The sequence below is a fragment of the Canis lupus genome, chromosome 1 (assembly GCF_011100685.1).
Source record: "Canis lupus familiaris isolate Mischka breed German Shepherd chromosome 1, alternate assembly UU_Cfam_GSD_1.0, whole genome shotgun sequence".
Lineage (NCBI taxonomy): Eukaryota > Metazoa > Chordata > Mammalia > Carnivora > Canidae > Canis > Canis lupus.
Window position 1 is genome coordinate 24,024,234 of NC_049222.1, and position 15,558 is coordinate 24,039,791.

Here is a 15,558-nt window from a genome sequence, read left to right on the forward strand (position 1 = left end):
AACTGCTGAGCCATCCGGGCTGCCCTAAATGATCATTTATTGATCATCAGTTATACATCACACGTTTAACAAGGCATTTTACATATGTTCTCATTTAATTTTTACAATCCTACAAAATCAGTATCATAATCTCTATCATAAAGGAGAAACATTTATGAACAAAGGTATTTTTCAAGACCTGTGCTTGGGTTTTTAAAATGCAAAAAAAAATATGAGTTGTTGAAGTAACCATTCTTAAAAACCTTGAAACAAAGTGTTTAAATCTAATGACTTAATATTTCTGTATGTTTCTTTAAAAATATTCAGCACAGGAGATACGTGTAGTTCTATAAAAAATGTAATCAATGAAAATGAAAAATTTTAAACTTTTATAAAATATAAGCCTTTTAACTCTGAGTTTTAAAGAAATGCTTACATTCTTTTAGAGTCTTTTTCATATAAAAGTACCAAACCTACAATATCAGATTTCTAAACTATAAAAAGACCAAGTATAACTCAGTTTTTTAAATGTACATAAAATACGCTCAAAAAGAAAAAAAGCTGCAAAGATGAATACCAAAGTGCTAAAAGGCAAGGGTTTCTTCTGCTTTTTTATTTTCCAAATTTTCTACATGGAATTTTTTTCTTAGAACACTAAAAAACTTTTTAAGATATATCTTTATTATTACATTCCCATAATGCATATTGGTATAGTACCTGATGTACAGTATCTGAAGAGATGGAACAAATATTAAATTATCCAATAGTAACTTTAAAGGAAGCAAGAATTTTTTAATCTGCCACTACAAAAGATAGAGAAAAACTCTCAAACAGGACTAACCTGAAGCCTCCCATCCAATGTTCTCTGTATGGTAACACATTTGCTAGGATGAGCTCCATTTGTAGTTATAGCTGTTATTAAAGAATCCAATTCATCTTTTTTCTCCTTCAGCTTCTTTACCAAACTTTCAATTGCTCTTTTTGCAAATGTTTCACTCTCTCCACCTTGTCTATGGCACATCAAACTATGTACAATGCTCAGACAGGCATCATTACTTGTTGGTGTATTTGTAATAGACATATTGTCCATTTGTTAAAGTTTATTTCTTTTAAATCAAATATGTCTCCAATTTCCGGAGAAATTTTGATCTTTTCGAGGCAGTGAAAAACAATGGCTAGCGTTCCAAGGAAAATTATTAGGCATGTGGTACTCAGGATAACCTAAAAAAAAGAGACATAGACATTAAAACACATTTCACAAAGTAAATTCAACTACTTGGGAAAAGATGGAATTGCTCCAGTTAAGTCAAAGACTCAGTCAGTGCACAGAATTTAAATTTGGTGCTTAGCTTTTTAAATAAAATGTTACTGTTTTTGACATTCCAAAAAATTATTAAAGTTAGTCTTGTTATTATAAGGGCACGCTCAATCAAGTCCTGTGGACTGAACTAGTCACTCTAAAGTTAAATCTTAGCAAAACTTTAAAAACGATCACTAATGAAGATCAGCACTTTAAAAATATGCTTAACAGCTAATTAAACCTAAAAGTCCACCATTAATGCACATGAAAAATTTAATATCACCTGTTACAAAATGCTGTTTATAAGTTAAAAAACACCCATCTTTCTAAAGAGACCAATGAAAGAATAAAAAGATGAATACAAATTTTTAAATGGGCAAAGTATTTTAATAGCCATTTCTCCGAAGAATGGCCAATAAGCGTATGAAAGATGCTCAAACATCACTAGTCATTAGGGAAATGCAAATCAAAACCACAAGGAGATAAATCAAATTAATCAATTAAATCAAAAGGGCAGACAATATGGGTATTTGCGAGGAAGCGGAGAAATGAAGCCCTCATCCACTGCTGGTGGGACTGCAAAATGAAATTCCTCAAAATGTTAAACACAGAGTTACTATATGACCTAGGAATTCCACTCCTAGCAATTCTACCCAAGATTACTGAAAACCCATGTCCACACAGAAACAGGTACATAACTGTTCACGGCAGTACCATTCCTAACAGCCAGAAGGTACAGTACAAACGCCACTAACTGAGGACTAGACAAATGAGTATATCCACAAAACGTAATAATATTCGGTCATAAAAAAGAATGAAGTACTAATATATGCTACAACATGGATGAACCTTGAAAACATGCTAAGGGGAAAAAAAGCCAGTCACAATGGGGCGCCTGGGTGGCTCCGCGGGGTAAGTGTCTGCCTTCAGCTCAGGTCATGAACTCGGGGGGCCCTGGGATCCAGCCCCGCATCAGGCTCCCTGCTCAGCAAGGAGTCCACTTCTCCCTCTCCCTTTCCCTCTGCCTCCTCCCTTCTCCTCAGGCTCTGTCTCTTTGTCCTCTAATAAAATCTTTAAAAAGGAAAAAATAAAAAGTCAGTCAGAAAAGGCCATATATTGTATAATCCCATTTATAAGAAATATCAGTACAGGCAAAGGCATACAAAGAAAAAGCAGATCAGTGTTTGCCAGAGGCTAGGGGGAAGGAAAACAAGAAGCGACCACTAACAGGTATGGAGTTTCTTTTGGGGGTAATGAAATGTTCTAAAATTGATGATGGGGATGGTTGCACAACTCTGCCACTATAGTGAAAAACATTTATATGCTTTTAAAGAGTGAATTTTAAAGTATGTAAAGTATATATTAATAAAGTTATTATTAAAATAGGAGGCCACTGAATTCCTTAGAAGATTTTACCTGTAAAAGCAGTAAGGTAAATTATTTTCAAAACAAATCAAAATATAGAAAATGAATATTAATAAAGAATCCATTCAATATGTTCAAAACTAAAGTAACTTATCTAACCTTAAGATCACACATGGAATAAGGAAAGGTCTTCAGCTTAAGAATAAATGAGATAAAGCAGGAATGGAGGCTATACTATATGCTGAATTGGTTTTTTGTTTGTTGAGGATACTGTATTCCATACTTATTCTTTTATTTTCTTTTGCTATTTACTTGAATCATTAAAAATCTATCCCCCCTGGGGTGCCTGGCTAGCCTAGTAGGTAGAGCAAGCCACTCTTGATCTCGGGGTTGTGGGTTCAAGCCCCACACTGGGCACAGAGCTTACTAAAAAACCGAAAAACAAAAACCTAACTCATCAGTCTCTACCAAAGCCTCTTCTGATGACCTTTACTTGTGAAACATTAATTCCACTCAACCACCCGGGATTGGAAAGTAAAACATCCAGTCTCATTTTATCCTAGTTGTCCTTTGAAACACAGCCTAAATGTCTCTTTCCTACACCCCCAATCCAGAAGAAAAACTTTCCTGGTGTGTTTACTGTGTATTCTCTGGTAATTGATCCCCTCCCTCAAATTTAAAACACACCCCAATTACAGCTCAATACATCATATTACAGTTATTTGATTATGTACTTGTCTCATGCTCTGTTGCCACAAATCTAGAAGTTCAAGAAAACAGCAAAACTTTCCCACCTTACAAATTCCCAGCACCATGCACAGTTCCTGACACATACAAGGCAAACACGGATTGACTATAGCTTTTTTATTCTGTGGCATTTCCTTGCAACGAATTTTAAATAATATACATATTTTTGTTGAATTCATTTCTGATACTACTTTCCAAAAGATTTACTAATTTAAAATGTAATTACAGTGGTTGAGTGTTAACTACTTCACCACACTCAGATGATACCATCCCTAAAACTTAAGGTATTTGGGAGCCTAAGGTATCTTAGAAACTGTCTTAATTGCACACTTCTTTGAAAACTGATAAAAATGTCCTCACTTAAATACCACGTTCTTGACTTTATGCTGTTGTACTCCCATGACTACAAGTGCCTGAAACATAAAGTTCCCTGCATAAAAAAATAATACCAACAGAGGTATATAGGTGTTTCCCTACATTAAATGGCTCTAGGTAATAATTTTCTAAGAGTGGTATGCAATGATTGGAACTCTTGGGTGACTCAGTCGGAGAGGCATCTGACTTCAGCTCAGGTCATGATTTCAGGGTCCCGGGATCAAGCTCAGAGTCCTCACAGTCAGGTTACCCAATCAATGGGGAGTCAGCTTCTCCCTCTCCTTCTGCTCCTGCTGCCTCTCTCTCTCTCTCAAATAAATAAAATCTTAAAAAAGAATGGAATGCAATGATAGATAAAAGTACTAGAATGGTATAAATAAATCCGTAAGTTCTGATTAAAACTCTAGCAGTATGACAGGCCACCTTACTATGTATTTCAATTCTCTCTGTAAAATGAGATCTGCCTTGCCAACTTTACAGATTCTCTATGGTAGTAACCAAATGCAACACTGTACATAAAAGCAATCTGGGAACCATAAATTGACCAACTCAACAAACACTGTATCTACTAATATGTGCAAAGCAGTCTGATACAAAAAACAAGTAGCACACAATGAGAAAGTGGTACTCTATCAGACAAACATCCCATTTTTGTAACAAGTAATTTATATCATCCCCTCTTAGCCATTCTGAAACAAAGTTCTAACATAATTACACATATTTAAAAATTTAATGATGCCTTAGTTGTAATATAATGGAGAAAAAGATTAATATATAATAAAGTGTGCATTTCAATAAAAATGCTCAGGCCTTGATCTTAGGGTCGTGAGTTCAAGCCCTGCGCATGGAGCCTACTTAAAAAAAAGTTGCTCAGGCATGATACTTGCACTTGTATTCGGGATCATCATAATTATGACAGCATAATTATGACGAATTCAGATCTTCCAGGACAGGTGTGTTGTTTTGGCAACTCAAATAGCACAATGGAACTGCAGATGGTGACATGGATTTCCCCAAATGGTGAATTCTTGATAAAGTTCCAAACAAAAAACGTCAACTTAAGAATTAAGAGAAACTTAATTCCTGAAAAAAATGAGTATATATTAAGATGAAATTAGATAATAGCTAATTGTATGTTTTCCTCCTACATGAATTTCTGGGGCATGTGGAAGTGTTTATGCGATGCATGATAATTCTTCACAGTCCCTCACTATAGGATGGCATCCCTGCACCTATCTACCAAAGCTCCTCTAATTTCTACAACTTCCCTAAAAGTACAGTACTTACTCCATTGCAAACCACTAATCTAGAAGATACAAACTTATTATGACACTAGAGGTAGGTATTAAAGTGATCCAGGACTGTATCAATGAGAAAGCATGGGAAGTCAAGAGGTAAGATTGCCACGATGTATCAGTCAGGCTAGGCTAGGCTTCACTGCAGCAACAACCAAACCCAAAAATAACAGTAGCTTAAAGCAAAGGTCTATTTCATACATAAGGTAAACTCTACATCTGTCACAGATATACAGATCACTGCCAACTATCATCTTTCAGGAATTAGGTTAACAAAGGCTCCATCACCTCACAGTCCTCAAATGGCAAGGGAAAAGACAGGATAACTCCTGCACTGTCTTTTAAAGTCTATCGCTTCTGCTCATATTTGATTGGCCAACGTCATATGGCCATGCCAGTAGTTGTCAACCAGGAAAACTGTCCCTCAGGGGACTTTTGGCAATATCTGAAGACATTTTTTTTTAATTTTTATTTATTTATGATAGTCATACAGAGAGAGAGAGAGAGGCAGAGACATAGGCAGAGGGAGAAGCAGGCTCCATGCACCGGGAGCCAGACGTGGGATTCAATCCCAGGTCTCCAGGATCGCGCCCTGGGCCAAAGGCAGGCGCCAAACCGCTGCCACCCAGGGATCCCTGAAGACATTTTTGATAGTCACAACTGGAATGGAGAGGTGGAAAGCAGAGAACTACAGGTATCAAGTGGGTAAAGGCTAGAGCTGCTGCTAAACATCCTGCAATGCACAGGACAGCACCCCACAACAAAAATTTAGCCAGCCCAAAATGTCAATAGTGCTGAAGCTGAGATCCCCTGAGCCACGCCTAATTTCAATGTGAGGGAGGGAGATGGAGAAGCGTAGTACTACCATGTGCCAGAAGGGAGCCATCAGAATACTGGTGGAATAATATTAATAACTGCCACATTATATGAATATGTGAATAAGAATTTGCCAGGCTGAAGGAAAATCAGGAAAAGCAGTGGGATAAGAGTACAGATGTTTTGTCTAGAGTAGGTTCATCATAGGAAAAAGCAAGGAATAAGGGCATTAGATTTGCATTAGAAAGAGAACTATAAGGAAAGCGTGGAGAATAGCTTTGGAAAGAGAAACAAAACTTGTTAGGAGACAGTGATCAAAAAAGTGATAGGGCCTAGATTAGGGGCATGGGCAATGGAAACAAAGAAGGAACCAGTATTTCTAGGTAGGATAGATTTTTTTCATCAACTAAGTATCGAGGTGAAAAGAAAGAAATGGGGCAGCCCGGATGGCTCAGCGCCGCCTTCAGCCCAGGGCCTGATCCTGGGGACCTGGGATTGAGCCCCATATCGGGCTCCCTGCATGGAGTCTGCTTCTCCCTCTGCCTGTGTCTCCGCCTGTGTGTGTGTGTGTGTGTGTGTGCGTGTGTGTGTGTCTCATGACGAAATAAATAAAATCTTTAAAAAAAAAAAAAAAGGAAGGAATAGTCAAGAAAACCTATTTCCTAGTTAAGGAAATGATGAAGAAAAATAAAAGATTTTAAAAGTAACAAACCAAGTCACTCTTGGTTTCCACTTAGGCTGTGATCTCAGGATTGCGATGGAGCCACATGTAGGGCTTTGCTCTCAGCAAGGAGTCTGCTTGGGACTCTCTCTTCCTCTCTGTCCTTCCCCCCAGCACGCATGTGCACATGCTCTCTCAAGGGAAGGAGGGAAGGAACAAACAATCAAACTCTCTAAAATTGAAAACGTTGAGTGCTGGCTTGAGAGGTTCTCATGGGGATTCATAAACTTAAATTAACAAACGTTGACCTTGTTTAATTTCTCAGATGTCTGTTTACTTTTGAATTATCAGAAATATTATATATGTAAAACATACAACTATATTTTCTAGAAGTTATAGGTATTTTGATCAAATCAATAAGCTACTTAATAGAAGTACGAGATAAGCGTTTATGTTTAACAAGAAAAAAAAAAAAACCTGGTCTGATGAAATATCACTAGATAGAAATTCTAAGTACAGGCTTACAAGCAGAAAACATATAAAGGTGTCCAGGCTTAGTTTAACTGCCTATAGCAGAAGTCACAGCCTAGATTCTAAACAGAGGAAAGTTTGAAAATTGGGGTTCCTTAAACTGAAGGTAACTGGAGATGCATTCCCAAGAGGATAAAGGATTATGTGCACAGATATTAATGATTATAAAATCTGAGATGCAGTGATACAATCAAACAAAAAAAGGATGTTTTTGTGTTAACTTTCAAGATGAACTACAAGGGACAAATTTAGACATATGCTGCTTCTTCACCCATAGGTCTTGTGTAAGTGTCATATTGGTGTTACCAGGCTTCACCTTAAATAATCTTATTTTAAAACCAACTTTGTAACTAGACTTACTCTGGGGGTAATTTTGTAACATATAAGAATATCAAAATACCATCATATACACCCAACACTAATAGGATACTGTATACTTCAATTATACCTCAACTAAAAAAGAAGTTTGCTGGGGTACCTGGGTGGCTGAGTCGGTTAAGCGTCTGCCTTTGGCCCAGGTCATGATCCTAGGGTCCCTGTGTCAAGCCTCCCTGCTCAGCTGGGAGTCTGCTTCTCCCACTCCCTCTGCCGCTCCCCCTGCTTATACTCTCTTGCTCTCTCTCAAATAAATAAATGAAATCTAAAAAAAAAAAAAAAAAAAAAAAGCTTGCTTCAATGGGGACTTAACTCCTCTGCATTTCTGGGTTGCGTCATCTGGCTCCTTTGGTTGCTGCACCAGAAACGAGATCCCATGCCCTACCACACAGCATCTCATCCAGGTCCCAAGGAGGGAGAGGGGCCAGAACTCAGAGGGGTGACTGGTCAGTCTGGCTGTGCAGCAGGCCCAAAGACTAGTAACCTCCAGGTGGTAGAGCCATGCAGTCACAAACAGAAGAGGAAGATGAGAGCAGCAACTAAAACAGAAAAAACTGCTAATGATCTGGGAGGCAAGAGCATTAAGAGAATCTCAGAAGGAGCAGAAGATGTGCCTGATCTGAGTATTTCATATCAGAGTTTCAAATACAGTTATTGATAGGGTGTTACAGGCTGAAATGTCCCCTGAACCTCACCAAAATCGCTATGTTGAAGCTCTAACCCTCAGTACTCTTTCAGAATGTGATTATATTTAGAGACAAAGCTTTAAAGAGGTTAATTTAAATGAGATGATTAGGGTGGACCCTGATCTAACATGAGTGGTGTCCTTACAAGAAGAGATCAGGACACAGACATATACAGAGAGAAGACCATTTGAAGGTCTCTATCACAAGGTAGAGGATAGAGCCATCTGCAAGCCAAGGAGATAAACCACAGAAGAAATCAACCCTGCTGACACTTTGATCTTGGTCTTCCAGCCTCCAGAACTGTGAGAAAATAAGTTTCTGTTATTTAAGCAACAAACAAAACAAAACAAAAGCCCCAACATTTTTCTGGATTCATAAATTAGAGGTTGCTAAAAAGGAGAATCAATAAAGTCCTCTAAGTGACACCTGTTTTTTGTCTTCTAAAGAAAATCTCCCCATCCTGAGACGCGCGGGTGGCTCAGTGGTTGAGTGTCTGCCTTCGACTCAGGGCATGATCCAGGATCTGGGATTGTGTCCTGCATCGGGCTCCTTGCAGGGACCCTGCTTCTCCCTCTGCCTGTGTCTCTGCCTCTCTCTGTGTGTCTCTCATAAATAAATAAAATCTTTAAAAAAAAAAAGGAAAATCTCCCCATCCAGGTAGTGAGACAATCCCCAGCTTAACAAGAGTCACCTCCCAGCTACAGTAGTTGTTTGAAAGATGGTACTGGACCCAAGTCCAGTCAATGACACAGTTCCAGGACAGCTCTGCTGGAATTACCGAGGGGGAAAAAAAAAATCTCTCTCTGCTGGACTTGACACTAGGAGTAGCGTGGAGCTGACCTGAGACTTAAACTAACAGAAAGGAAAGCAAAGCCAAGTCAAAGAGTCCTGATGATACTGGCTGGTTGTGACCCAGGATCCAGCACTCTGAGGCCAGCTATATTTCCAGATCAAGCCAATGAAGTCCCCTTTTGACAAGAGTTAGACTGCTACATGTTTCCTAGTATATAATCACTGGACAAAAATTAACATTCTCAGAAATAACAGTGATATAATACAAACCACATAAAAATTGGAACCACTCAATAGTTAATAATACAGATAATTAGTTACTTTAAAATAGCAGTTATCAAATTATCTAATTCAGGTCTCCTTATTTACATTCTTAATTACTGAGAATTCCAAATAGCTTTTATGTTCTAAAATCTAAAAGATGTTTAAATATGTATTTTATTAAATTAATTTAAAATAATGTTAATATAATTAATATTTTATGAAAAAATAATTACTTTCCAAAACAAACAAAAATATCAGTATTCAGAGCGGCATTGTTTTCCATTTTTGCTAATTTCTTTAATGCATGACTTAAAAGAAGACAGCTGGATTCTCATATTTGCTTCTGCATTCAAGCTGTTGTGATATGTTGTGTCAGTCAAAGTACATGAAGAACACGTGCCTCATATACATACATACTAGGAAAAGAGAGGAATATTTTAATGGCTTTTTTAGATAATAAGAGTTATTCGTCTTTTATTCAACACCAAAATGCAACAACTGGCAATCTTTAAAGGTTAGCTGCAACATGGAATCTGAAACTGCTATCAATGAACTTCTTGGCTGTTATATAAAGATCCAAGGGTGTATACTGTACTTTGAATGGATGATTTTGTAACATCATGCACTGACCACTGAAAAATACTGGTTCAATGAATTATACAGATCTTCCAAATGCTGACACATTTCCTTACACAATATATGTTTTTTTAAAATCACATTCATTAATACCACCACCAATCTCCTCAGAAAAATCTTTAAGTATAATGCATTTGGCAAGCCCATGTGGCACACGCAAATTTTCAAATCTAAAATTTTCACTTGAAAGATCAGATTTTATCACTGGCAACAACTAGTTATTCTCCTTGAGTGTCAGGCCCACTCTACTAATTTTCAAGAAAATGCCTGCCAAATATCCAAGTCTGAGAAACTACGGCTCATCTATCAATCGTTCTCTTATGTAAAAATAAGAGTGGTATTTCATTAAAAAGCAGCTAATTTACCTTGCAGTTCAACCAACCACACAAGGACTATTCCTAGAGATGAACCTTGTACTTGGATGTGCAGAAGAACTACTTTATGCACACTTCCATTTAATCACACTGAATATTAAAAAAGATATGCACTCCACAGTGGAGATTTTTAAAATAAAACTTTTTACTGCTTCACCAAGGATATTCTTAAGTGAAACATTTTTTCAAATGGTTATTATGTGTTTAGCTGTGAATAACACAGTAAAGATTCATACAGTTTGATGCCACTACTTTGATTCATGCTAAGGTGCCAATGGTTTACCACCCAACACTGGTTCTTCACTATCAGAGCAGATGTCAACACAGAAAAACACCAAGTAACATGTTTTATTATGAAAATAACCTTGACTTCAAGAACTTCTTAAAAGAAAGGGTCACCGGAACCCCAGGAGTCTGTGGACTACACTTTGGGAAACACTATTTTTTATTTATTTTTTAAAAGAATTTATTTATTTATTCATGAGAGAGAGAGAGAGAGGGAGGCAGAGACACAGGCAGAGGGAGAAGCAGACTTCCCACTGAGCAGGGAGCCCTGACATGGGGCTGGATCCCAGGACTCCAGGATCACAACCTGAGTAGAAGGCAGCTGCTTAATCACCTGAGCCGCGCAAGTGCCCCATGGGACACACTATCTTAAAGATTGAAAATTAAGGTGCAGGGATCCCTGGGTGGCTCAGCGGTTTGGCGCCTGCCTTTGGCCCAGGGCGCGATCCTGGAGTCCCGGGATGGAGTCCCGTGTCGGGCTCCCTGCATGGAACCTGCTTATCCCTCTGCCTGTGTCTCTGCCTCCTTCTCTATCATAAATAAAAAATAAAAATAAAAATAAAGAAAATTAAGGTGAATTTTAATAACTGATAACTGAAAAATAAGTGTCATACAACCTCTGAAATGAAGGAAACTATCAATTCATCTAGCTTATTCTTTCAAAAGAGGTATTTCAGAATCCCCTGAAGATTAGCCCAGCCCTACTAACTGTATATCAAGAGTAGGGGCCTATCTTTAAAAAAGGCACTCTAGGAGTATGAGGGGCTGTCAGTTTTACAAAGCACTGATCTAGTCTATGCTAGTCTACACATCTCACTTTACAAATTACCAAAAGATAGTAAAATAACTGACAATATCATGAATATATGCAATTGATTAAAAGACTAATTGCATAGAAGTCATGTCATTTTTCTTTACTATTAAACTAACTGCTTAATTTCAGCATCTCTACACATAAAATTCTTCCTTTACTTTAGTGGGGCATATCTATGACACTGATGTACTGCATTTATGTACAATGATACCTGGTTTTATCTTACCCCATTAAGTACTACTTCTGGTCATCCCCTCATCAGATGATTGAATTATTACAATAACTAGTATCTGCTGATATGCTCTAGAATTCACTAGCAAATATTACTGATAAATATCCTTAAGTTTTACATTTAGAAATACTTTTTGACCTGAAAAATATCTAAATTCATCCACATTAAAATAAATAATACCTTACTACAAAAGACAAATATTCAGTAACAGGGCGTTAAAAAAAATAATAATAAGTGATATGCATTCCAAACATGTAACCTGGGGTTTGATGGATTTTAAGTAAATTACTCCAGTGCACCAATGACTGGAAAATAAAGCTTGTCCCCTATTAAAGCAATAAGGGTAAAATATCCAAAGCCTTTAAAATCAGGAAGTACTTTAAAAATAACAATAGGGACACCGGGGTGGCTCAGCGGTTGAGTGTCTGCCTTTGGCTCTGGGCGTGATCCCAGAGACCTGGGATCGAATCCCACATCGGGCTTCGTGAATGGAGCCTGCTTCTCCCTCTGCCCTGTCTCTGCCTCTCTCTCTCGCTCTCTGTGTCTCTCATGAATAAATAAATTTAAAAAAATCTTTAAAAATAAAATAAAATAAAATAAAAATAACAATAATAAAGATTCCCATGCCTCCTCCATTCAATTCCCACTCTGAATGTGTGTTGGAATGAAATGTGGGGAAAGAAAAATTAAAAAAAAGAAAAAAAGAAAAACAAAACTCTTCCAGAGATGCTCCATACAACTACTCTTCAACCAGCACTTGGGAACTACTTCAGCTGATGTAAATGGAAAACTGAATATATTCTCCTTAGATGATTTCCAAAGAAATGCTAACTAGTTGGGCTTGCTGAGCAACATCTCACAGGGGGTAAGTTAACTCCTGACACCAAAAGCTAAATGCAACTTGCCTCTCAGGAACCAGTGAAGTGACCAGTTAACAGGTGCCTAGAAAATTTTATGGTTTCCAAGCAGATTAACCCCCTTTGAAGACCAAATTCCATTGGAGTTTAGATGCTAATTTTGACACTTAAAGTCCTAAGTCTCCAAAAGGAGCCCAAGTAAACTTTTTAGAATACTTTAAAAAAAACAAAAACAAAAAGATCAACTTCCTATTTAGAATAGTAATGCTATACCAACTTATCATGGGAAATACAAGTCCCTAAAACCTGCTACCAGACATTTCAAATGAAATGAAAAATGAATAAAGGAGAAAAGAAGGGAGAGAGGAACAAATGAAGATGAAGGGACAAACAATGAAGCAAGACAAATGTGGCAATACCTTCAGGAGATCCACTAAGTTAGATGTGAGATGACTACACAGTACATATGTACATCATTGTATTAAACGATGTAAAGCCAACACAAGAGAAATAGTTCAAAATATAAAGTTACAGGACCCCAATAGCTAAACCACCTTCAATTCTGATCTTGCTGCATCCCAGGCCCACTGAATCACAATTTCTGGAGGTGGGATCCAGCCACCAGATTTTGCAAAGCTTCCCAGAAGATTTCAAAATGCAGCCAAGGTTGAAAACCATTGTCCTCAACCTTGGGAGTAAAAAAGTAATAAAAAGATGAATTCCGGGGACGCCTGGATGGCTCAGCGACTGAGTGACTGCCTTTGGCTCAGCTCATGATTCCGGGATCCTGGGATAGATAGATGGATAGATCCCATCAGGCTCCCTGCAGGGAGCCTGCTTCTCACTCGGCCTGTGTCTCTGCCCCTCTCTTTCTCATGAATAAATAAAAATCTTAAACAAACAAACAAACAAACATGAATCCCACACAGGTACAAGTTTCCCAAAGTGCAAACAATTTTCATTTAAAATGTAAATAAATAGTGTCTTTGAACTTAAATATATTTACAATTATCACCAACTTTAAGATGTCGTAATAGACAGTCTTTACAATCTGTCTCTGGTAGCTATCTATCTGACCTACGATATAATTTGCAGTAGCAAATAATCAAGACTTAAATTATAAGATTCTGACCACTTACCACCTTAGTTTTATGTAAGTAAGCACTACCCTAGTTTCTATCCACTCTCATAGTTAATACAAATTTTCCTGGATGCCAATCACACCAGAAAATAATGTCAAGGTGACACAACCTAAAATACCTTGTTCCTGAGAAACTGGAATTCAGCCACATTTCCCATCACCAAAATTACACATTTTAAAATGAGGGATAAAATCCAAAAATTCTAAATCTGACTCATTACCAAGCATATGTTTTGTCATATTATGATGCAAGCAGTATCATACTGAAAGTTACTCAAATATCTACACATATTTATCAACTGTTTGAATTTCTTTTTAAAACAACCAAATCTTCATCAACTGTTGAGTAAAAAGCCCAAAATTTGGTAGTTTAACAGTTATATTATATTCTGTGTTACGCTGATCCAAGTCCTTTAACTTTCATTTAGTGTAGAAAATAATGAAATCAACGGAACTGTTTTAGTTGTTAGTTTTACACATGATTAAGCATCAATTCAGAGTCAACATTTCATCATCGCTTAAGCAAAACAAAAATTTCTGCCTAACCACACAATCTTCTAGAAAAAAAGGAAATCAAAACATGTACAATGAGCACCGAAACGGCCAACATAAGATGTTTAAAGCCTTGTTTACTATCAAAATCACTGGATGGAAGATGGGAAAAAGTTAGGCATGAGCTAGAGGGGAACAATATAGAACTGAAATAACTTTAAACATAAAAAAAGGTACTCAACAAAATAGGCAAAATTTTAGACAGGACTAAAAATGCGTTTTAAATGAACGGGACAGATCCTGCAGGGTTAAGAGCCCTAGTAGAGGCCACAGCAATTCACAGCTCAATTAGGATAGTGTCTAATGACGTTATAACACCAGCTCAATCAGAAAAAAACAGCTTCCAAGCCAGAGGGCTGGAGTGTGACTGGGCAGCATAAATTAGTTTAATGCTTTTTTCTCTTTAATATGGGGGGGGGGGGGTGTCTAAAGGGGAATGCAGAAAAACAATTCAGACACAAATAAACAGCTCAACCAAAATGTAGCCTCAGAATAAAACATACATAGGTTTTTAGAAGATTTGCTGCTTCGTAGTGTAAGCAGCATTGCTTCAAGCAGCAAAGCCATTAGAAAAGGCCAATGATCCATGTAAAAATTTCAAATTCACCTTCTCAGCCCAAATTTCCATCAAATCTCAAACTGACGTGCAATTCTTTTCTAAGCTCGAGATTTACAAGGCGGGCACTCAGCTAAACAGAGAAGCTTCCACTCAGGCCCTCCTACTCGGAAAATCAAAGAATTAAGAAGATGCAGTGCCTCTTCAAGCAACCTCACCCAAAAACCTGGAAAGCAAAGAAAAAGCCACTTCTATTAACAGACCCACGAAAGGTTCTATCCATTTTCTCTAGAAAGGCTCTTAGGTTTAATTCCGACAACTTAAACCTACACAATTCATCACCCCCTTTAGACCCCAAAACCCTGCGAGTCCTGTTGGTTCTGGTAACAAACCCGTTTAGGGAAACAAAGTCACAGCTCATGAAACAGCAGCAGGACGTCATATTTTAAGAGGTCAATCACATCATTTACAACTTGAAATGTCACATACTCGGCATATCAGAACTTTTCAGAAGAAAAAATAAGAAGTCCTTAACGGAAAAGTCCTCACGCCTCGGAGGCTCAGAGGCTCGCGGGCAACACGGCGCAGGTGCAGGAAGGCAGGCGCGGGCACCGCGGCCCACCCACCCAGCTGCGTCCTAAATCCCGTTACTTTTTCAAAGCGTGGATTTCCTTATTTCCTCTTAAGACTCCACGGTCTGTTCCAACAAAAACTACTCAACCTACTTTTTTAAGATCCACAGAGACTGCTGCTGAGACTCAAGGGGCGCTCCCTGAGAAGACTAGAGTGCTCCCTGCGAAGACTAGGGTGCTCCCTGCAAAGACTAGAGTGCTCCTTGCGGGGACTCAAGGGGGTGCTCCCCACGGAGACTCAAGAGGACACTCCCTGCAGGGACTCAAGGGGGTGCTCCCTGCGGGGACTCAAG

The 15,558-nt window shown here is 38.0% G+C and overlaps 1 protein-coding gene across 6 annotated transcripts in view; it reads right to left on the minus strand.

Moving 5' to 3' along the window:
* SMAD4 (SMAD family member 4) overlaps positions 1-15,558 on the minus strand; it is a 53,982-nt gene that overhangs the window by 37,076 nt on the left and 1,348 nt on the right. For 5 of the 6 annotated variants that reach the window (XR_005353474.1, XM_038525982.1, XM_038525980.1 and 2 more), the window contains exon 2: positions 821-1,200. Coding sequence is in view for 5 of the 6 variants with exons in the window: in XM_038525982.1 (XP_038381910.1) it covers positions 821-1,069 (249 nt within the window). In the remaining variant the exon portion in view is untranslated. Of the gene's footprint in view, positions 1-820; positions 1,201-14,684; positions 14,850-15,558 lie in introns of those variants that run through there. The other variant, XM_038525981.1, reaches the window with a different exon arrangement.